At 35.6% G+C, this 19,999-nt stretch overlaps 1 protein-coding gene across 5 annotated transcripts in view; it reads right to left on the bottom strand.

Moving 5' to 3' along the window:
* Window positions 1–19,999, bottom strand: part of S100PBP (S100P binding protein) — a 40,007-nt gene that overhangs the window by 17,942 nt on the left and 2,066 nt on the right. The window contains exons 2-6 of one of the 5 annotated variants that reach the window (XR_014023611.1): window positions 14,496–14,612; window positions 12,927–13,780; window positions 11,772–11,857; window positions 10,429–10,532; window positions 6,575–6,602 (exon numbers count right to left, since the gene is read on the bottom strand). Coding sequence is in view for 4 of the 5 variants with exons in the window: in XM_081306910.1 (XP_081163036.1) it covers window positions 10,429–10,532; window positions 11,772–11,857; window positions 12,927–13,778 (1,042 nt within the window). In the remaining variant the exon portion in view is untranslated. Of the gene's footprint in view, window positions 1–6,574; window positions 6,603–10,428; window positions 10,533–11,771; window positions 11,858–12,926; window positions 13,781–14,495; window positions 14,613–19,628; window positions 19,856–19,999 lie in introns of those variants that run through there. The other 4 variants (XM_081306910.1, XM_081306909.1, XM_081306912.1 and 1 more) reach the window with 4 other exon arrangements.

The following is a 19,999-nucleotide window of genomic DNA, read 5'->3' on the forward strand; positions in this document are numbered from 1 at the left end:
CTTGGCACGGGCAAGGCCCTGGGTTCAATCCTCAGTACCACACAAAAATAAAATAAAGGTAATTGTGTCCAACTACAACTAAAACAAAATATTTTAAATTAAAAAAAAAAAAAAAGACACTGTTAAAGAGAAGAAAGAAGGGGCTGGGACTGTAGCTCAGTGGTATAGCACTTGCCTCACAGGTGTGAGGCACTGGGTTTGATCCTCAGCATCATATAAAGAGGATCACAAGTTCAAAGACAGCCTCGATAACTTAGTGGAGGCCTAAGCAACTTAGGGAGACTGTCTCAAAATAAAAAGGGCCGAGGATGTGGCTCAGTGGTGAAATGCCATAAATTCAATACTGGTACCAAAAAAAAAAAAAAAAAAAAAGACAAGCCACAGACTGGGAGGAAATGGGCAAAAGATCTCTAACCAAGGAAGATACACAAATGGCAAATAAGTACATGAACAGGTACCTAACATAGTCAGTCCTTAGGGAAATGCTAATTAAAACCACAATGCAGTGGGAAGCTGGAGGAAGATTCCAAATTCAAGGTCAACCTCCACAAGTTAGTGAGGCCATAAAAAACTTAGCAAGACTCTGGCTCAAAATAAAAAATATAAGGACTAGGATCCAGCTCATTGGTAAAGCATTCTTTGGTTCAATCCTCAGTACGAAATAAAAGTAACAAATGTTGGCAAGGATGTGGAAAAATTGGGACCTTTGTGCATTGGCGGAAATATAAAATGGTGCAGCTGCTGTGGATAAACAGTTTGGCAGTTCCTCAAAAAATTAAAAATAGGGCTGGGATATAGCTCAGGTTTAGAGTACTTGCCTAGCATGCAAGAGGCTCTCGGTTTGATCCCCAACACCACTCATACACACACACAAATTAAAAATAGAATTACCATGTGATACAGCTGTATACATAAGAATTGAAAGCAGGGTGTCAAAGAGATATTTGTAGACCCAGATATGTAGCAGCAATGTTCATAATAGCTAAAAGTTAAAAGCAACTCAAGTGTCCAAATGATAGATGAATGGATATTAAAAATGTGATATTACATATCCTGAAATACTATTCAGTCTTAAAATTTTGATATGTGCTACAACATGGATGAACCTTGAGGTCATTATGCTTAGAGAAAGCCAGTCATAAAATGAAAAATACTGTATCATTAGTCTTACACGAGGTACCTAGAATTGTCAAAATTCATAAAGACAAAGGGTACTTGCAAGAACCTGAGGGAAGCAGGGATGAAGACCTATGGTTTAATAAATATAGACAGAGCTTAACATTTGCAAGACAAAAAAGTTCTTGAGATGTGATGATAGGTGCACAATAATATGAAGATACTTAATACTATTGGACGATAGAGCTTACAATGGCAAAAAAAAAAAAGGCAGGGGAGTAAAAAATGAAGGTCAATATGTATGCTGTGTCTATTTTTCTACAACAAAAAAAATTAGGAAAAAAATACTGTTTCAAGTGTTTCTAAGGATGGGAGCAACTGGAATGCATACAATGCTGGTAGGAATATAAAATGATACATTCATTCTGGAAAACATTTTGGTAGTATCTTAAAAAGCTGAGCACACACTTACCATATGATCCATTGATTTTTTTTTTTTTAACTTAAAACTCAGTACTTATAAACTTCAAAATAATTATGCTGGGCTGTGAATGTAGCTTAGTGATAGAGCACTTGACAAGCGTGCTCAATGAAAAAATAAAAAATGCTATGAGAAGGAAGCCAGGCTCAGAGAAGAAGAGGTACACATTGTATGATTCCATTTTTTTTTTAACAAAACTCTAGAAAATATAATTTATGGTGACAGCAGATCAATGGTTGCCTGGAATTGGGAGGGGGCAGGGAAAAAGGTAGAAGGGAAGAATTATAAAGGTACATGAAGGAATTTTGGGGTCTGAATCTTAAATTTAATGGTAATTTCATGGGTGTATACATCAAAACTTGAAAAACTATATACTTAAAGCATGTAAAGTATGGGATGAAATTGTAACTCAGTGTTAGAGCACTTGCCTAGCATGCATGAAGCCCCTGGATTCAATCCCTACTATCACAAAAAAAGAAAAAGAAATCATTAATGTAGATGTAGAAATGAACAAGATGAAAAGGTTGAGAAAATAGTCTATCAAGTCTAATAAAGACAGAGGAAGAACAAGAAAAAAAAAAAAAAGGAACTTAGAAGATCAGTCCTCGAAGTCTCAATATTTAACAGGAGAAGGAGAGAACAGATAATATAGAGAGGAAACAATGACCCAAAACATGCAAGTAGACAGGCATGATAGCGCACGCCTGTAATCCCAGCTACTCCAGAGGCTGAGGCAGGAGGGTTGCAAGTTCAAGGCCAGCTTCAGCAACTTAGCAAGAGACCCTGTTTTAAAATAAAATGAAGAAGGGCGGGGGATGTAGCTCAGTGGTTGAACACTTGTCTCCTATGTTATAGGCCTTGGGTTCTATCCTCAGTAACACACACACACAAAAAAACAACTCAGAATTGAAGGATACATATCCCACATTAAAAGATCCAATGAGTAGCATAAGGAATGTGAGGGGAAAACAAGAACCAAAAAAGAAAGAAAGAAAAAACAAAACAACAACAACAAAAAACCCTCAGCGGGCTGGAGACGTGGCTCAAGCGGTAGCGCGCTCGCCTGGCATGCGTGCGGCCCTGGTACGATCCTCAGCACCACATACCAACAAAGATGTTGTGTCCGCCGAAAACTAAAAAATAAATGAATAAATAAATATTTGGGCTGGGGATGTGGCTCAAGCGGTAGCGCGCTCGCCTGGCATGCATGCGGCCCGGGTTCAATCCTCAGCACCACATACAAACAAAGATGTTGTGTCCGCCGAGAACTAAAAAATAAATATTAAAAAAAAAAAAAGAAGAAAAAAAAAAACCCTCAGCATCAAGATATCTCAATAATCAGTACAAAATTTTAGAATACAATGGATAAAAAGAAGATCTTGGGGCTGGGGTTGTGGCTCAGTGGTTAGAATGCTTGCTTAGCATGTGTGAGGCACTGGGTCAATCCCCAGCACCACATTAAAAAAATAAACAAAATAAAGGTATTGTATCCATCTATAATTAAAAAAAATATCTTAAGAACTTCTAGAGAAAAAAGCAGTAGGTCACACACAAGGAAATAATTAACAACAGACTTTTAAACAGTAATGCGTGCATGTACATCTTTAAATTTCCAAGGAAAAATGACTTACAACATAGTGTTCTATACCAAACTATCAATCAAGTATTGGGATAAAATAATTTTTCGATGTGTAAGGACCTAAAAAAAATTTTAATCTCCTATGCTCCCTTTATTAGAAATTCCCTTCTTATCAATTCTTACCAAATTTTTGGTACTAAAACTAATTCTAATTCCAAATCTCTGGTACTAAAACCAAAGATTAAGAAAGAGAAAAACAAAGGATCTAGGAAACATAATTCAATCTAGGAGGGCAGCAAAGGCAAATCCTAGATGACAGCTCTGTAGCAGGGCTAAGAAACAAACAATGCAGATTTGAATAACAGAGTATTCTGAGAAGGAGAACTCCAGAAAAAAGAAAATTAGGAGTTGGTAGATAGATTACTGGTATGTTTGAGTATTTATGGAGAGAGAAGGGTAACATTGATTAGAACATAAGTTCATTAAATTCATATTCATTTTTTAAAAATAAGGATATATTCATATATACTCTTAAAAATAATGAGGCAATTAACAACTCCAGAAAAAGGAATGATTTAAGAAAATGGAACTGTAAGACACTACTTGGCTTTGCAATGAACAATATTTACTTATTTGTAACACAAACAATAAACACTACCTTTACACCCATTAAGATAACTGCTACTAAAAAAACAAAAAACAAGTGTTGCAAAGATGGGGAAACATACTCTTCTTGTACAATGCTGTTGGGACTATAAAATGATACAACTGCCTTACAAACACAGTATGGAGGTTACTAAAAATACATACATACATAAAACTAACATATGATCCAGCAATCCCACTTCTGGATATATATCCAAAAAGAATATAAAGCAAGGTCTCAGAGATATCTGTAGACCCATGTTCACAGCAGTTCTGTTCTTAAGAGCCAAGAGGTGGAAGTAACATGAATGTTACTTCCAGATCAATGGATAAACAAGATGTGGTATACATATAAAAATGGAATAGCCTTAAAAGAGAAGAAATTCCTGCATATATGCCACAATATGAATGAATCTTGTAGACATTAAGTGATATAAACTAGTACACACACACACACACACACACACACACACACACACACACACACACAAATAAATAAATAAATAAATAAATAAATAAGAAATCCAAATACTGTATGATTCCACTTACACAAGGGATAAGGGAGGAGTGTAATTTTTGTATAATGGATATGGAATTTCAGATTTGCAAGATGAAAAAGTTTTGCAGATCTGTTTCACAACAATGTGCACATATGTAATACTACTGAACTGTAGTGTTACATATTTAACCCTTTAAAGCTGGTTAAGATGAAGCAGAGTGCTGGGCATGGTGGCACACACCTGTAATCCCAGTGGCTCGGGAGTTTAAGGCAGGAGGATGGAGAGTTCAAAGCCAGCCTCAGCAAAAGCAAGGCTCTAAGCAACTCAGTGAGACCTTGTCTCTAAATAAACTACAAAATAGGGCTGGGGATGTGGCTCAGTGGTTGAGGGCCCCTGAGTACAATCCCCAGTACAAAAAAAAAAGAGCAGGGTGTGGTGGTGCCTAAGTCTACTCCCAACTACTTAGGAGGCTGAGGCAAGAGGATCTGAAGTTTGAGGCCAACCTGGGAAACTCAGCAAGAACCTGTGTCAGAATGTTTACATAGTTTGGGTTCAAACTCCAAAACCATAAAAAAAGCAATAAAAACCCAATGTGGCAAATTTTGCCAGATGTAGTGGTGCATGCCTATAGTTCTAGCAGCTTGGGATGCTGAAGCAGGAGGATTGAGAGTTCAAAGCCAGCCTCAGCAACTTAGTGGGGCCCTAGGCAACTCAGTGAGACCCTGTCTCTAAATAAAATAGAAAAAAGGGCTGGGGATGTGACTCAGTGGTTGAGCGCTCCTGGGTTTAATTCCTGGTACCAAAAAAAAAAAAAAAAAAAAAAAAGATGGCAAATTTTATGTTATCATTTTTAACAATTAAAAAAAAAAAGGCATCATGAGAACAGAGCCAGTTTGAAATAAAATGAACATCAAAAAAAAAAACTATAATTGATTATAATAATTTTAAAAATCCATGAGCACTGGAGATATAGTTCAGAGCTAGAATACATATTTAGCATGTGAAAGTCCCTAGGTTTAGTCCATGACCCAAGTAAGTTATTAAAAAAGAAAAAAAAAATCCATGAGTTCACAGTGATATCTTAAAAAAAAAAAAAAAGTAGAATTAGGCCTGGTGGCACACACCTATAATCCCAGTGGCTTGGGAGGCTAAAGCAGGAAGATCGTGGGTTCAAAGCCAGCCCCAGCAACTTAGTGAGACCTTGTCTCAAAATTTTAAAAAAGGGCTAGGGATGTGGCTCAGTGGTTGAGAATTACTGGATTCAATCCCTAGTACCAAAAAAAAAAAAAAAAAAAAAAAAAAAAAAATCCTTATCCAGGATAGTACAGCACAGCTACCTGGGAGGCTAAGTCAGGAAGATGGCTTAAGCACAGGAGTTTAAGGCCAGTCTGGGCAACATAGTAATACTTCATTATATCAGAAAAAGGAGGGAAGGGAGGGAAAGAAGGATGGAGGCAGGCAGGCTGATAACTGTACAAGAAATGATATATTTAGAAAATAGCATTTTCTATGCAACACCCAGTATAGTAGCTCATTCAGGCAAAGATCATCAATGAATGCTCAAATCATTAGGTAAATAGTTTGCTGGAAACAGGATATTCATATGGTACCAAAATATCACCCCACAAATGACTAATTTACAAAGAGGAAAAATGTAATTTACATTGGAATGACATGGCAATTAATGACCTCAACAATATTATTATTAATATTAGTGGAACAACCTGTCATTAGCGCCTCCTAATTTGATATAAGATGAATACCTAACAGCAGTTCTGAACTATTTCAATCCAACATCTTAATCTGAATCTAATTCTGTTACTAGACCCAACTTCTAGTTTACAGAAGTACAGGGAATGGAGGAACAAATTAAACACCACCAAGGGAACAATCAGACAAAATTTTAAATGTGGGACAATCTACAAAACAAATGACCTAAATTAAAAGAAATTAAGCAGACAAAAACTAAACATGGGAACCTTGATTAGATACTATTTGAACAAAGTTACAAAAAGACATTTTGGGACAAATGTGAAAACTGGAATATGGACTAGATATTAGATGATTTTAAGAAATAATGATTAAAAATAAACTGTCAATTAACATAAAAATGTTTAACCTTACTAATTATTAAAACAAAATGTTAAAATTTGCCTATCAATACTGGTGACAGTAAAAATTAATACAAATTTTTTGGGGCAGGACAATCTGGTAACATGTAACAAAAGTTTTTAAAATGTTTATATACTTTACCCAGCAATTCCACTTCTAGGCATTCATCCTATAGAAATAAGAGTTGTACATAAACATTTATTGACCAGAATATTTACTACAGCAGTACTAATGAAAATGGATACAACCTAATTATCCAAGATGGAATAAATTATGTAACAGAACTCTTTGTAATCATTAAAAATCTTAATGTGGAATATTCAATGTGTAAATGTCCTTAAAATGCATTGAGTATAAAGAAAGCGATTACAAAATAAGTTAATTTCCCTGTATATATTCTACCTTATAGGAAACATAATTATCAAAATGTTAACTTTATAGAATGAATTGGTAAGTGATTTTAATTTTTTTCTTTGTAGGAGAGAGATCACTGTTTCTAATAACTGAAAGAATAAAAAAATGGAAGAGCAAAGTTGTTTTTTTTTAATAATCCTAGACAGCAAACTAAGAACTACCACCTGAAATTACAGGGAAGCCAAGTCTGATCCACTATAAGGAATCTTTCCAATAATTAAGAGTTTTCAAAGCAATAAATAGCCTACCTCATGATAATGGGTTATGTATATAAGAACTTCGATCAAAGGCTGAATGGTCATTTGGCAAAGATATACAGAACAGATTTATGTGTTAGGAGATTAAAGAGAAGATCTTAATGATCCTTCCAACTAGAACTGATAATTTCATATAAAGTTTTTCACTAGTAGCAGAGATGCTAGGAAGGAATTTATATTTTTATTTTGTAGATGGGTTATTAAAACCCCATATGGCACTAAATTAAACAAAAGAAAGTATGCCTACATTAGAATGATGGAGTTAAATGATGATTTATTACATTCTGTGTCAATAATATACGCATTATTGATAAAGTAAAAGATGACTAACCCAATGGAAAGAATTCAGAACGAATTAACAAGAACTACCTTTCAATTTGCCCCCTACTAGTTTTCTGTGTCTAATAAGAATCTGAAGAATTAAACTTTTCCAAGGTAAAACAGCTCTAAATATCTCAAAAGAAACACAAGAGGTACTGTACTACCTTTTTTTTTTTTTTTTTTAATTTTGGATGCCCTTAATCATATATAAACAGAGGAAAGATGAAGAATAAGCCATTCCCCCTTTTTAATATGTGTACAAAATTTTAAGACTTTAGATATATGACTACTGGGCAGTAGAAAGTGACACAAAAATTTAGTATCTGATGGGCATGGGGGTGCACGCCTGTAATCTCAGCTACATGGTACGCTGAGGAAGGATAATTACAAAGTCAAGGCCAGCCTGGGCAACTTAACAAGACCCTCAAAATAAAAAATAAAAAGGGGACCAGACTCAGTGATAGACTGCCTTGCCAATAACCTTTGTATTGAGTAACTCAGTGGTAGAAGCCTGGGATTCAATCCTCAGCAAAACACACACACACACACACACACACACACACACACAGTATCATCCTGGATTCCTGGAAGACAGATGGACATGCTAGAAGCCTATGAAAATTTTAGAATGTCTGTGATGCTGAAAATCATTAGACGTCAGAAGAAATTCCCTAAAAAATCTAATTTTAATTTTTAAAAATTAATTAACTAATTTATATATTTTTGTGGTACTGGATATTGAATCCAGGGGCGCTCTTACCACTGAACTACATCCCCAGCTCTTTTTGAGACAGATTCTTACTAAGTTGCCAAGGTAGCCTTGAAATTTTAATCCTCCTGCCTCAGCCTCCAGAGTAGCTGGGATTACAGGTGTGTGCCACCACACCTAGCTAAAGATGTAATTTTTAAAAATAAAAATATTCTTTTAATATGTAAATGTTCTAACTATACAAAAGTATAGTATAATGAAGACCCAGGCACCTATCACTCAGCTTCTTCTAGCTACATTTTGTTAAAGTATAACATTTCATTTTCCAGGTTTGGGTTTTTTAATTTTCTTTTGAGATTTCAATACCAGATATCACACTATTTTACCTATAAAAACTTCAGTATGAAAAGATGAACTTTCTTGTTAACAATAAGTATTCAATAAATGCTGGTTACCAGGACTAGGTATTATTCTATGAATTAAATTTGCACTTATACATATAATCTCACAAGCTAAGCCTCATTATTCTCATTTGACAACTGAGTTTATAATGGGTCATAAGAACTTCGAAAAAAATAAGCAGTGGTGCCAAAATATGAACCTAGACTAGATTTTATTTTTTCAACCACTAAGGTCTGCTGCCTTTCCACATAGTTCTTCTAGCTGCACCTTGGACATATGTACAGGAGAGGGACTGGTAAATGAGGAAGAGGATGGAATGGAAAATATTCTATAATATGAGCAGTTGCTCCTTGCTTTTCCTGTGAAATTTTCTTTAAATGGGCCAAATGAGAAAAGCAAAATGTAAGTAGGTATCAGTACCAACCACCTAAGGAGGAGGAAAGTCACCTCACAGAAAGAAAAGTAATGATAAGGCCTTTTCCACAGAACTTGAATATAAACAAATCTAATTTGTCCCTCCCCACAATATGGGTGGAAAGGTGTCTTTACTTCCACCAGATATAAAAAAAAACAGTTTAAGAAAAAAAAAAAAAAATCTCACAAGCAGAGGGTTGAAAAATCAGAATTCTTTCTCCATTGCACTTTTATTTGAATGTAATATGATTGCTTAACAAAATCGTGAGTAGAAACTACGAGGACCTGGAATAAAAATGTCTTCTGATGGATAATTTGGGAGTTTCACTACAGGCTTATAAAACAAACGACTAATACAAAGTCTTTTAAAAAGAAAGGGGGGTGTCTTCTGCTGAAGGAATGACAATCCCCCTAAAACCTTCCCTAGCAACTTACAATAATCTTAAGAGTAATTACTCATGTCTTTCTCTAGAACTTACCTAGGACATCCTCCTTCCTCATCTTCCACTCTTCCCAAATGCAATCAGGTGAATCCTTCATAGCTTCTACTGTATTTTTTAAATGCAACTCTTGGGAGAACTAACCAATAGTGCTTTTTCCTTCCCTGAACTATGAATTTCCAGAGGGCCAAGATCCTCTATAACTTCTCTTTACATTTCCAATTTATAATCTTCAGACCTAGCACCGCTGAAAGTAACCAAGAAAGGTTTACTGAATGAATAGGAAAAGAAGCCAAAGATGGCAGAATTTCGAGTGATCTGTAGGAGAAAGAGTTCTTTTTATCAGTGTAAAACCACCCTAATTTCTGTACCTTCAATTCTGCCCACAAGTTTCCCTTTAGGAATTTCCCCATTAACCAAAAGTTCAAGCTGAATGGTAACATGAAATATACTCTTGAGAGTTGGAGAAAGATTCAAACCACTTTGGTCTGCAATAGCCTATAATGAAATACGGAAAAATTAGCTTAAAGAATTTTGAAAATAATCAAATCTTTTATACAGAAAAAATAGCTTGAAGAATCTTGAAAATAGTCAAACCTTTCAGAAGCTTTCATTCAGAAGCCAGGATACAGGATGGTGTTTGAAATGCTTGCTTTTTTTACATATAAATGCTAAAGTCAACAGGAAAAATAAATAATTTCAAATTAACTAGTAAGGTCATCGAATTCTACTACTTTTCAGGCAAAAATAATTCCTAGCAAAAAAAGTAGAGGCCTGAGCTACAGCCCTCAGCCATGAGGGGTGCACTCTTCATATATGGTAGTAATATGAGTCTGCTTAGACCTTTCCCTAATACCATTAGCCAAAGCACTTTGGGTGATTATCTGGCTAGGCAATCCCTTGAATCTTTGGGTAAGGAAGTATCTTTGTCACCAATTTAAGAAAAGTTTAAACAATCTCCCAATTTAAGATGCATTACACTTGAAAGAAAAAGTCCCATTACATGTTTTATATGCCATTCTTTCGTTACCATGTTACCTTGGTTAGAGTCCCCTGGATCTTCTATATGATCAAAGACACTCCTGAGATAAATTTGCTTCTGCTGTTCTAGATCTGATTGTGAAAACGTCGAAACATTAGTCCTTGAATAAAGCAAACCAGGAGGAAAAACAGTCCATTAGAACCATGAATATACTGCTCTGTAAAGAAAAGTCACAAAGTGCTAACTGTTAGAACAACCAAATTTCCAGAAGCAAAATTCTCTTTTAAGATCTAGTGACAGAAGACAGCATTAGTCATATATGAAGCAGAAATCGGGTATGAAACAAAGAGTAAAATGAAAAGAAGAAATAGATACAACCTCCTAATAAGGGATAGGAAGGTAAAGATTACCTAGTCCCTAGAGAAAGAAAGCTTTTGTTGAATAATTCAAGGTTAGTCAGGAAATAGCTAACTTCACAGAACCACAGAAAAGTTGAATGAGATAAAGACTGAACAGAACAAGCTAAATCTGGCAAGTAGGGCAATGGTGACCACAGCAAGAGCAATTTCTGGCCCTTGCTCATACTGACTGCACTGTATTAAAGCCAGTGGATGAAAAAGTCAGTGGATGAGATTATAAATTTATTACTGTTCCAAGTAATGTGATTTGTGTTCCTTTGGTATAATTTCCATTGTAAGCAATTCATAAGATTTCCCTCAATTATGCAAACAAAACAGAAAACTAGGATTGGGGAGGCAGTCAAAGGGGACTATATTTGTAATATTTAAAAATTTTAATGCAGAATAAATATAATATATAATCAATGTGTGAAATTTTTTTTTTTAAATTTCACCATAAGAAAAGTCAACCTGATTTCAACAACAACAAAAAAAAAGTTTTTCTAGTACATTCAATGAAAAGGCCCATGTACAGACACTGCCATCTCCTGGCAATAAGAAAATCAACTGAAAAGGCGACCCAAATATCTGCAACCCCTGACTAGAATTTTTCCCCAAGGACCTGTGTACAAGTTGGCAGAGCTGACTGAGGAATTTTCTACATATTTACATGTTAACATTTTTGTTACTCTCAATGCTCCTATCATACATGTTACCAGGCTTCTACACAAGAGATCTTGCATTTACATTTACTTCTGTTTTTTAACCTTAAAAATAACCCTATGAGGTAGCAGAGAAGGTATCATGTTTTATTTTTAACTGACATAAAAAAACCAAGATGAGAGATTATTTGACTTGCTCAGGATGACACAATCAATAATACCAGAACTTCCAGTTTGCTTACTCCCATGTAGGGTCTTCTCCCATAATAAGGATATTGGGGAGGGGAAAAAAATAAAAAAGAACCAACAGAAACCAGAATATTTACACTGTTACATTACCTGGTTTTGGTTTGTAGAACAGGAATGACTTTGCCTAGTCTTCTTTCACGGACTTTCATTTCCCCAGAATCCTTGTCAAGAACATCCTAGTTTTTTTTTGTTTGTTTTTTTCAGAGCAGAAGGAATGCAAAAGGAAGACAGTTTTTAGTTATAAGTTCTTTTCCTTCATTTAAGTTTCAGCTATAACATATAACTGAAAATAACACTTTATGGAAATATTTTTTAATTAAAGGTTAGAACTGAATAGCCTTGAACACTATTGTATAACACACACTATAGTAGTGCTTTAAATGAAACAGCAACTATAATCTTAAAAATAAATAAGCAAATCATATGAGGTAGGAATTATTATATATTATCCATTTGGCAGAAAGAAAATCAGTTAGGAAAATTGTCCAAAACTTTTTTTTTTCCAGTTCTTCAGTGGCTGACTCAGCACTGGTACTATACTGAATAAGGATAGCAACCAAAGATTGAGACTTATAAAATAATCATTGTCTTAGCAATAATAATTAGTAATTTGAAATGATGTACTAGGTACTATAAATACATCATTTCACTAATCCTCTCTCTACCTAAAAAATATTATTTGTGCAAGCATGGTTGTGCACTCCTGTAATTCTAGTGGCTCCAGAGGCTGAGGCAGGAGGATTACAAGTTCAAAGACAGTCTCAGCAGTTTAACAAGGTCCTAAGCAACTTAGGAAGACCCTGTCTCAAAATAAAAAAAATTAAAAGGCTGGGGATGTGGCTCAGTGGTTAAGCGTTCCTGAGTTCAATCCCTAGTACCAGAAAAAGAAATATTATTTACTCAAATTTACAGATAAAGGTGGGGGAGGGGTTAGTGGTATAGCATAAGCACAAGGCCCTGGATTTCACTCCAGCACCAAAAAATAAATAAAAACAAAAGGAAAAAAAGAAAGAAAAAAAAAAATAGGGAAACTAGCCCAGAGTCACAGGGCTAGTCAGGATTTAAATCCCCATTTGTCTAAACACAAAGCTGGGCTAGACTATAACAAATGCACCACTGTGGTATATAATGACCATTATAGGGGAGGCTGTACATGTATGTGGACAGGGATATAAGGGAGCTCTTCTGTATAGCTTCTGAATGAAAATAATTTTTTTTTTTTTTACCTTGAAAAAATGTACTTACTCTGTTTGATGAACTGGAAACAACAGGAAACCTCATTTCACAACTTGATTTATGTGATCCACCATTTTTCCAGGACGACCCCATATTTGGAGTCTCTGAATGCTCTGAGATCTGAGAGAACACAGGTGTAGATTTCTTACTGTCAGGTGTATTTTTATCAGAGACAGTTTGTTGAAAGTTATTGTTCAAAGGAGAAGAGAACAGGGACCCATCCCAAGCAGAGTTATTGGGGCTGATCTCTTCAGATTCAGTGCAAAGTTCACTCTCATTAGGGTTAACACCATCTTCTCTCATCCCTTCCTCAAGGGAAGAGGGTTTTTCAGTATCTTTGGATGAATCAATCTTGTCCTTATCAAGCACAGGATCACAAACTGATGGATTAAATGGTGCAACAACAGTTACTTTTATAAGATTCTTTTCTAGTACAAATCGTCTGTTTAACGGTTTAGTAGGAATTGGTCCATGACCAACTGATGTACTTAGCTGAGGTAGTTTGAAGAGGCCAGGAGTCTCAGCTACTGGTCTCAAGTTGTGCAATGAATTTTTTTCTTGGGGAGTTTCAAGTAGAACTTGACTCCCTTTCCCTCCATTTTCAACATGCCTGCCATCATCTTTACACAATCTTTCTTCCAAAGAAAAGTGCTCATCTGATGGGTCATCATCCTTCAAAAGCTCATCAATCTCTTCCTCAGTGTAATTGAAATTGTCATCATCTTCTTCTCCATCAGACAGCTCCAGCAAGGAATCATCCAATTCATCCTCATCCAAGGAACCCCAAGAAAATGGGGCAGTGTCTTTAGGCAAGAAAGAGGTACCAGAAGACTGTTCTGAAGGTACTAGTGAGCACGTCATATCTGGAAAAATAAAAGTAAGTCTCACTAAGGAATAGGAAATTCTTCAAACCAACTTTAACCCACTATATATCAGAGTGGCATCGTAATATTTCAATTTCTTTGCCCTGAGACTTATAACAAGATAACTAATTTTAAGATATTTAACCTTACCAGAATTGTGGAAATACATATTAGAATATTTTTTCTTATCAAATGGTAAAAATAAAGAACAGGATACTCTGGATTGATGAAGATGTGAAGAAACAAGCACTCACACACTATCACTAAGAGTATAAATTAGCACAATAATTTGTGAAGAGTAATTTGGTAATACCATTTGACCGAGCAATTTCACTTCTGGACATTTATTTTACAGAAGCACCTATTACAAATGCACATGAAAACATATACAAGGCTATTCAAAGTAGTGTTTTTCAAAGTAGCCAAGTTTGGAGGTAACTTTAATGTCCATCAACAGAAACATTCAGTAAAACCATGGGCATTCACACTAGAATATTTTTCAACTATTTAAAGACACATGAAGTAAACCATTATGTATCATCATGGAAAGATATCTATAAGATACAAACAATACATATATATATATATATATATATATATATATATATATATGATGTTTGAACATTCAATTTATACTTTAAAAAAAAAAGTATTACTCTTAAAATTTAAAAAAGGGGGGGGGGGACATAATTAGATAAATAACTGTCTTCCATACTGTGTGGAGCTGCTGGAGCAATCTCTGCCTCTGCCACGAGACCAAATGGAAAAAGGTTTCAGCTCCTGCTAGCTGTTCCTTTCAGGAGACTTGTCAAAATGATTGACTCCCACCTTCCTGCAGGCACAAAGAAAATTAAAGGATCTTCTCATCACTTTCAACTCTGCTAATTACGAAGTCAACTGTATTATGCTTCAAGGTGTTCCATCTATTAATTTTGATCTTGATTTTTTTTAAATACCACAAAGTTGAATTTTTTTTGAGTCAAGAACATCAAAGAAAAACCTTTAGAGAAAAAAATTATGCAACTAAGAACTAGTTTTGTTCCTCCCAACAATTTGCACTTTCTTAAGACTATGATTTGCTTTAGTAGGATGAATACTGGCTTGGGAATCCAAAGACCTGGATTATAGTACTGGTCCTGTCATTAACCAGATCCAACCAATTAGCCATTTAACCATTTTGATTATAAAATGGGAAGGGATGGAGAAAGGGGTACGAGGCAATGTCTAAGAGTCCACCAAACTCTAATATAATCACAACCCCCCAAAAACTAATAAACTAATTTTCATTATATATAAAATACAAAGAAAAGATCTGCAAACACAAAATCAATGACCATTATAACCTGCAGAAAGAGGTAAGTTAAGTGAAGTCTTCTGTCTGTATCATTTTTACAACTCTACTTGAATATTTATTTGTATAATTAAAACCTAGTTTACAAACAGCTCACGATAGACTTAATCTGTAATTGTCCAGGTTGGAAAGGTGACTAAAACGCTGGTATTTTAAGAAGAAATGCTCAACAATGAACTCAATAATTAGAAATTCCTTGTAGCTTTTTGGGGGTGGGGGGGGCAGTACTAGGGATTGCACTCAGGGCACTCAACCACTGAGCCATGTCCCCAGGCCTATTTTGTAGTTTATTTAGAGACAGGGTCTCATTGAGTTGCTTAGCGCCTTGCTTTTGCTAAGACTGGCTTTGAAATCATGATCCTCCTGCCTCAGCCTCTCGAGCCACTGGGATTACAGGTGTGCACCACCAGGCTGGCCCTTACAGCTTTTTAACTATAAAGTTTCCTCTATTCCACTACCCTCCCTAACCACACCTTGAGTTTTAGCTTCAGTTCATACATTGTTTCAGAAAACATTGTCTGAGCTTCAGTCATCACATAGCACTGAGTTACATGGTATATCTTTATGTGATTTCCAAGAAATAAAGTTATGGTTCCCACCCTCCAGAAATTTATATAATCTATGCTACAGAGACAGCACTAAAAATTAAGCACCATTATCAGACTACAAAATGGTATGAACAATAAAGTACTAGAAAGAGGTAGAAAAAGAGTACAGAAACAAATTTTCTCATGTATTTAAACTTAGAGCCACTTATACTTTTTATTTTACCAATATCGCAGCATTTGTGGATAGGTGGGGTATAGCTCAATGGTAGAGCTCACATTTACTAGGTCCTGGGTTCAATCCCTAGCACCAAAACAAAAGCAAAAACAAAACCCAACAATTATTGTGACAAGAGTTCCAGGCACTAATCCCCCCAAAACCAAAGGCCAAATATTCTCTCTGATACGCAGATGCTAACACACAATAAGGAAGGGGGAATAGAAGTTCCCTGGATTAGACAAAAGGGGGGGGGTATGGGAATAGGGAAGACAGAATGAGTTGGACATACCTTTTCTAGGTTCATATATGAATACATTACCAGTGTAACTCCACATTATGTACAACCACAAGAATTGGAAGTTATATTCCATGTACCTATGTCAAAATACCTTCTACTGTCATGTATAACTAAAAAGAAAAAATAAGAGTTCCAGGCATTTAAAACAGGTACCTCTATGAAGAAAAAAGTTAAATTTCTTGATCTAATAACTTATTTTATAAAGTAATTTATTTTGGCAGCACTATGAAAAGTTTATTTTTAGAAAAATTTTAAAGAAACTTCATGATTAGCAATAAAAAGCATAATACACACTAGAATAACCAAGGGAACTATAATTTATTTGTCCTTGTTCAGTGTTAAATTTTGTTGAAAATTAACTTTCTTTTTTTTTAATATTTTAAATTGTTGATAGATCTTTATTTTATTTATTTATATGTGGTGCTGAGAATTGAACCCAGTGCCTCACACATACCAGGTGAGTGCGCTACTGCTGAGCCCCAGCCCCCAAAATTAACTTTCTAAATTGAAAAACTGAATAAACTTTTTAACTGTAATACAAAGAAACATTGTAAAAGAAACAATCAGAACATAAGAGCATTGCATTAAGAGGTTTCTTTGTTTTGTTTGGCACTGTGGATCGAACTCATGAGCACTTTACCAATGAGCTACATCCCGAAACCTTTTCATTTTATTTATTTATTTTTATTTTTTGAGGTATGGTCTAAATTGCTGAGGTTCTCACCAAATTGCTGAGGCTAGCCCAAATTGCCATCCTCCAGCTTCAGCCTCCCAACTGCTGGGATTATAGGCATGTGCCACTGCACCCAGCTATTAAGTAATTTAAAAACAAGTTTCCTGAATGTATGGGGGAGTAAAGTAACAAGTTTTAATAAACAACTCTTAAGTAAAATAACAACATCAAAAAAAAAACTTTGTGATTGTCAAGCACAAATATTACTGGGATTAAGTAGCTACATTTCTTAGAAGCCCTTTCTGAGCCACTCATCTCAACCCCTCCAAAAAGTCTACTCCAAGTGCTTGTTTGGCCAAGTGGAGTGTTCCATAGATTTTCACTCTTGGAATGAAAGTTCAGAGGCATTAAGTAATTTAACCAACTATGCATTGTCAATAAAGCTAGAACACGGATCTAACTAAGGTCTAATTCCACAGGCAATGTTTTTTTCTACCACTTCATGATAAGACTTGCCAAGGATCTATCAGCAAATAGATAGGATCTTCTAAATTCAGTAGACTTTTTATCCTCCTGCCTCAGTCTCCTGAGCCATTGAGATTATAGGTATACGCCACCACGCATAGCTAAATTCAGTAAACTCTCTAATAAAACTATGGAATATGTGAAAACTGAAGAGGGCTTTTGGCTTTCTAAAAAAAATAAGATGCCTTATCAGATGAAATGGAAGAACAAGACACTGCCAAACATCACTGCCAAGTACTGTAATTATCAGTTCCTATGTCACACAACATCCAAAGGCACAGAGCTGGCTCTTCAGAACTTTTCACAGAATGTTACAAACAGCAAAACAATGCAAAACAATGCCATATATACACATGAAGAGATTTTTTTTTCTTCTTTGTGGTACTAAGGATTGAACACTGGGGTGCTCTGCCACTGAGCTACATCCTTATCCTCACCCCACCTTTTTAAAAAATGTTTTAAGTTTTTAGATAGTTACTTCCATAGTAGTGTTTTTGAGACAGGGTCTCTAAGTTTTGAGTCTGGCCTCAAGTTGCAATCCTCCTGCCTCAGCCTCCAGAGCAGCTGGGATTATAGGTGTGCACCAACCATGAGAGATAATTTTTAACTTGCACAAATCATTCTCTTCAAAACTTTATTTGTTCATTTACCAAAATTATTATTACTGAAAATTTAAAACATATATACAAGTAACATAATGAACTCCCACATATCCATCACAGTCCCAGTAGTTATTAACCAAAGGTAATCATGTCCTATCTACTTCCCCCCTTTACCAGATTACTCTGAATTAAATCCCAGGCATCACATCATTCCATCTATAAACAAGAAGTCCTTATAAAGTATCTGGTTCAAATTTCCAATTATCCTCATCATATTTTTCTAAAATTGGTGGGGGTGGGGTGGGAGGAAGCTGGGCACGGTAGCACATGCCAAATAATCCAAGCAGCTCTGGAGGTAGGATGATCTCAAGTTCAAAGCCAGCCTCAGCAACTTAGTGAGGCCCTATCTCTAAAACATAAAAAAGGGCTGGGGATAGGGCTCAGTGGCTAAGCACCTCTGAGTTCAATCTCTGATACAAAACAAAACATCAGCATCCAAATAAGGTCTTCACAATGCAACTGACCGAGTATTTTAATTTATAGATTCCCCTTCTTTTTCTCCCTTCAATTTATTTGCTAAAGAAATACTACATGTGCATGAATGCATACACGTATCAAAAAATTATAAAAATATGGATGGGAATAAGAAACACCAAATTCAGCATAGTGTTTATCTCTGGTGGTGGGGAAGGAGGAGGAAAGGCAAGGTGAGATGAGCAGCTTCAGTTCTATCACTAATGCTTCGCTTTTAAAAAGAGAATTAAAAAGCCAGGCACAGTGATATATACCTATAGTCCCAACTACTAGCGAGGATAAGGCAGGAGGATTGCCAAGTTCAAAGCCAACTTGGGCAACCTGGCAAATTAAAAATTAAAAAGGGCTGGAGATGTAGTTTGGTGGTAGAGTTTCTATGGGTTCAATCTCCAGTACAACAAAGGGGGAAAAAAAAAAAAACAGTAACAAGGGCTGAGGATGTGGTTCAGTGGTAAAGTGCTTGCTTAACAGACAGGCCTAGGCTTGATCCCTAGCATCAAAAAACAATAACAAGAGCCTGGCCCACACACACCTGTAATCCCAGTGGCTAAGAAGACTGAGGCAGGAGGATTTTAAGTTCAACGCCAACCTCAGCAAAAGTGAGGTGTTAAGCAACTCAATGAGATCCTGTCTCTAAATAAAATACAAAAAAGGTCTGTACATGTGACATAGTGGTCAAATGCCCTGAGTTAAGTCCATAGTACCTCCTTCCCCCAAACAGAAAGACCTGAAACAAATATAGCAATATAAGATAAAGCTGGATGGTGAGCATAATGGTATTCATTATTATGTTACTTCCTGTTTTTATATGCTTAAAGTATTTAATTAAAAGCTTTTTAAAAAATATAAAAAAGGGCTGGGGATAGGGCTCAGTGGCTGGGCATGATGGGGCAAGCCTGTAATCCCAGCTATCCAGGAGCATCACAAATTCAAGGGAAGCCTAGGTAACTTTGCAAAACCCTGTCTCAGACAAATAAAATTCTAAAAAGGGCTGGGGATATAGCTCAGTGATAGAGCATTTGCTTAGTAAAAGAGGTCCTAGATTTGATCCCCATTACCACAAAAATAAACAAATAAATATTTCACATTATAAAACCTACCTCAAAGGATTATTGCAAGAATTAGATGAGATGCAAACATAAAGCACTTAGCACACTACAGGCACAATCTAAGAGATAAATAAATGGTGGTTATCATTTCATCCCACCACCATCTCCCTTGAAAAGATTAAAGAAAAGCATAGGAATGGTAAGAAAAAGAGTACTACATTGATAATGAAAAGGCCTGGAGATAAGTCCCCTAGACCCTGCTGATTTAGAAATTATCAGTATTATCTATTAACCCAGCATTCAAACCATATTACCACTAAAGACCAGACAGAATGGAGATCTGAAATATAAGGCAAGTTCTGCGAATTAATGGTCACTGAAATACATCATATAGGGGTATGGACTAAATATTCAGAGACTTC

The sequence above is a fragment of the Spermophilus citellus genome, assembly GCF_964194105.1.
Source record: "Spermophilus citellus genome assembly, chromosome: 9".
Taxonomy (NCBI): Eukaryota; Metazoa; Chordata; class Mammalia; order Rodentia; family Sciuridae; genus Spermophilus; species Spermophilus citellus.